At 51.6% G+C, this 3,495-nt stretch overlaps 1 protein-coding gene across 1 annotated transcript; it reads right to left on the bottom strand.

Moving 5' to 3' along the window:
- Nucleotides 1-16: 16 nt before the first annotated feature.
- On the bottom strand, nt 17-3,102 carry LOC116272930 (ral guanine nucleotide dissociation stimulator-like; the record flags this gene model as incomplete). The annotated part of the gene is made up of 3 exons (XM_031661846.1): nt 2,806-3,102; nt 2,259-2,369; nt 17-189 (listed from the first exon to the last, which is right to left on the bottom strand). Coding segments are annotated over exons 1-3 (425 nt in total), but the record flags the coding sequence as incomplete, so codon positions are not given.
- Between the last annotated feature and the right edge of the window lie 393 nt (nt 3,103-3,495).

Raw genomic sequence — 3,495 nt, 5'->3', positions numbered from 1 at the left:
GGGGATGGACACTCACCTTCTAACCAGTAGTTCCAAAAAGTGTGGCATGGTGATAAAGTCCCAGGAGGGGCCCAGGCAGGTGGCATAAGAGGAGATGGGTTTAGTTAGCAAGGCTGGAACCAGGGAGTCCAATAGCTTCTCCCCTGTGCCGGGCTGGAAAGTTGGCATCCTGCAGATCTCATTTTCATACTAGGGGGACAAGGAGGGACATGGGAGTCAGTGGTAACACCAGGAACCACCAGAGGATCGGGATCTGGAACTCACTCCAAGAAGCACCAACCCTTCAGGGACTTGTGCATGTGGAGAACCTGGGTGCCCATGGTGAAAAGGGTTCTAGGCTTTCAAAGAAAAATTGCATGTGAGGATGGAGAAGGAGAAAATGATTCATGCCTTCAAGGCATCGGCACGGTGAATGTCAGCTGTGGGGCAATAGCACCCTCTGTATCAACAGCCTGCATGAAGAGCATCATCCCTGCAATCCTCAAAAATCACCCTCATGGTGGAGAAGAGGAGACGCGGGCTTTTGGATGTCAGATGCTTGCTCAGCAGCACCCGGGTCAGAAGACAGCACCTTCCACAGGGAGGACTGGATGAAATTCCCTTTAGGCCACCTAAGGCTCTACTTCTGATATGGAGGGGAAGGGCCTGGGGAGGTCTCGTCCCCTCCTCATTATAGTGACTGCACACAGGACAAGACGCTGTAGAAGAACCCTTTGACTTAAAGGGATGTGATTTTTTGTTCTTTAACATGAACAGGAGTCTGGAGAAACAGCTACGTCCATCCCAGCCCTGGCCAAGAGGAAAATGCCGGAAGACTGCAGGGTGGGAGGAAGCGCAACCCAAGGCCCAGGATCTGCCAGGTGACTCATGGAAGAGCAAACGCAGGCAGGTATTGAAACCGGGAAAGGTTACGCAAATGTAGGTTTGAAACTGGAAATGAAACAAGGTGATTTTCTCTGCCACACAGACAGCAGATTGGCACAAAGTTAAGAGCATGTTAGTATTCAGGGGAGGCTGCGTTCACAGAAGCAGCTACGTTCAGAGGCTGCTGGTGACCCTGTGAGCAGCTGGAGCCCTTTTGGAAAGTCAACTGGCTAGAGCTGTTGAAACTTGCTATCTGCACATCCTTTCACCCAGATATCCCTTTCCCCGGTGTGTGTCTTCCACAGGGGATTTGTGTATTTTATGGGTTGAATTATGTCGCCTCCCCCAAATGTAACTGTTTCTGTTCTCAACCCCAAAGACTCAGAATGTGACTGTGTTTGGACACAGAGTTCTCCAAGAGGTAATTCAGGAGAAGTGAGTTCATTAGGGTGGCCCCTAAGTTAATATGCCTGGGCTTCTTACAAGGAGAGGTGGTCAGCGCACAGAGAAGTTCAAGAGAAGACCCTGTGCTGACCGAGATAGAAGTCAGCCATCTCCATGGCAAGGAGAGAGGCCCAGAGAAACCACCCCAGACTGACAGCTTGACCTTGGGCTTCCAGTCTCCAGAATTGTGAGGAACCAGATTTCTGTGGTTAAGCCCTTCAGTCAGCGTGCATGTTATGGCAGCCCCGGGAAACTGCTCCAGCCTATTAGAACACACTTAGGATTATGCTCCCTGCAGAAAGGCTGCGTAGAAAGGAAATTTTATCATGACAGCCTCCACTGGCACTGAGAGGCTGACCCGAATTGGAACATGGCCTTCCTTAAGGAATATTACAGTGACATGCGAGGGTGCAGTTCCTGCCTGCTGGGTCTGCAAGGATGAGTTCTGTGAGATGACACTTTAAAGACCGATGCATAGAGTAGCTTCACCTTCTTTTGTTGAAATCACCACCCCCCCACAACTTGTTTGTGTCAAAGTGTTGAATTTTAAGTCCTGGAGGAGGTCTGGCAGGGAAGGGGAGCTGCCTGTTGCCAGAAATACACTTAGGGTGGGGAGTTAAAATGATAATAGGATGAGTATGTTGCTACAATGTTACCATTGTTCCCCATTCTGGTAGCAACATGCTGAGATACTCCTGGCATAGCAGAAAGTGAAAACAGAAGGATTTTCTCTGATCTTCCTCTGATAGGTGAAAGGGACTTTGCTGGTAACCAAGTTGCCCCTGGGGACTAATGGTAGCCAGATTCCTTTGGGAGAGGACAGTGGCTCACTCAAGTGGGAAAGCCCTAGGACAGAGCCTAGGGAGTCCCCATATTCGTGTTTGAGTCCTGGGCCCACCCTCGTTTTTTCGAGTCCCTGTGTCTGGAGACCCTCCTGTGCCCAATCTCACCCCAGACCAGCACTGGCCGTGGTTGGTAGCAGGGGGCCCCTGCCCTTCTTTGAAGAATATGGAGAAATGGAATCCATCCAACAGCTCCTGCTTGATCTGCTGTGTGGAGCTCTGCAAAGAAAGTGCCCGAGAGCCAGGCGAAGAGGTATCAGTGGCCTGTCTGGCTGACCCCATAGTGGGACACCCCCGTTAGAACTCCTCCCTGGCGCCCCCTTCCCCAACAGGATTTGGCACATAGGAGCATCTGCATAGACCTCCAGCCAGAGCAGGTTGAGGTCTCCAGCAGATGAAGCTTGAGGTCTTGGGATTCAGATCTGAGCAAACAAACTGTGTCCTCGACACTCACCTTCCCATCCTGAAGGCATGGCCTGGGCTGTGAAGGTGACATTCTGACCAGGCTCCAAACCCCCGACAACCTACCTGCTCCTGTCCACGGAGGGCCCCTCTTCTCCTGTTTCCCCCAGACACATGGGGAGGGGCTCAGCATTGCCCTAATGGGCACAGCTGAGGCCTGGCCTCGACGGGCCTGCCCTGGGCCCTGTGTTACCTGTGGGTGCCTTCTGGCAAAGAGCCAGAGGCGTCGAGGGTGAGGGTTGAACCAATGTCTATATTCTTGAGAAACAGTCTCATTTTGGCCTCTTCTGCGACGAGGAGGTCGGCAGCATGTTGGGACACAGCAGGAGAACATGGTGTTCTCTCGAGTGTCGACTCTCAACTGAGCTGGAAATGGGGCTGTGTGTATAATATGGGTGCCTAGTTACCAGAATTCTAAGTTCTGTTGGGGTCTGTCAGTAAGGAAGTGAGGTCACATCTTGTAGGTTCCATCCTGTAAGCGTCTCCTTTCCATAAGACCTACTCAAAGGTCCCTCTGGGCTTCTGGCCACTCACTCTCCCCCATCAACTACTTACCTTTCACCATTATGCCAAAATGTGCCCCTTCAGCACCTTGGGAAGACCTGGATGTAACCAGGGCCCCAGGATTGAGGAGACAGTGCTGGGTCAAACAACCTTTATCTTAGCAGTTGTGAGACCCTAGAGAACTCCTTTGGTGTTTTGGGGCCTCCCCAGCCTGCACAATGGGGGTTATGCTTGCATCTCAAATGATCCTCCCTCCTCAGCCCCCCTAGTGACTGGAACCACAGGCATGTGTCACCACACCTGGCTAATATTTAAACTTTTTGTGGAGACTATGTCTCACTGTGTTGCTTAGGCTGGTCTTGAACTCCTGGGCTCAAGT

Source organism: Papio anubis, unplaced genomic scaffold, assembly GCF_008728515.1.
Source record: "Papio anubis isolate 15944 unplaced genomic scaffold, Panubis1.0 scaffold2645, whole genome shotgun sequence".
Taxonomy (NCBI): domain Eukaryota; kingdom Metazoa; phylum Chordata; class Mammalia; order Primates; family Cercopithecidae; genus Papio; species Papio anubis.
Note: the sequence above shows the minus strand (reverse complement) of the source record. Positions and strands in the feature narration are given on the sequence as shown.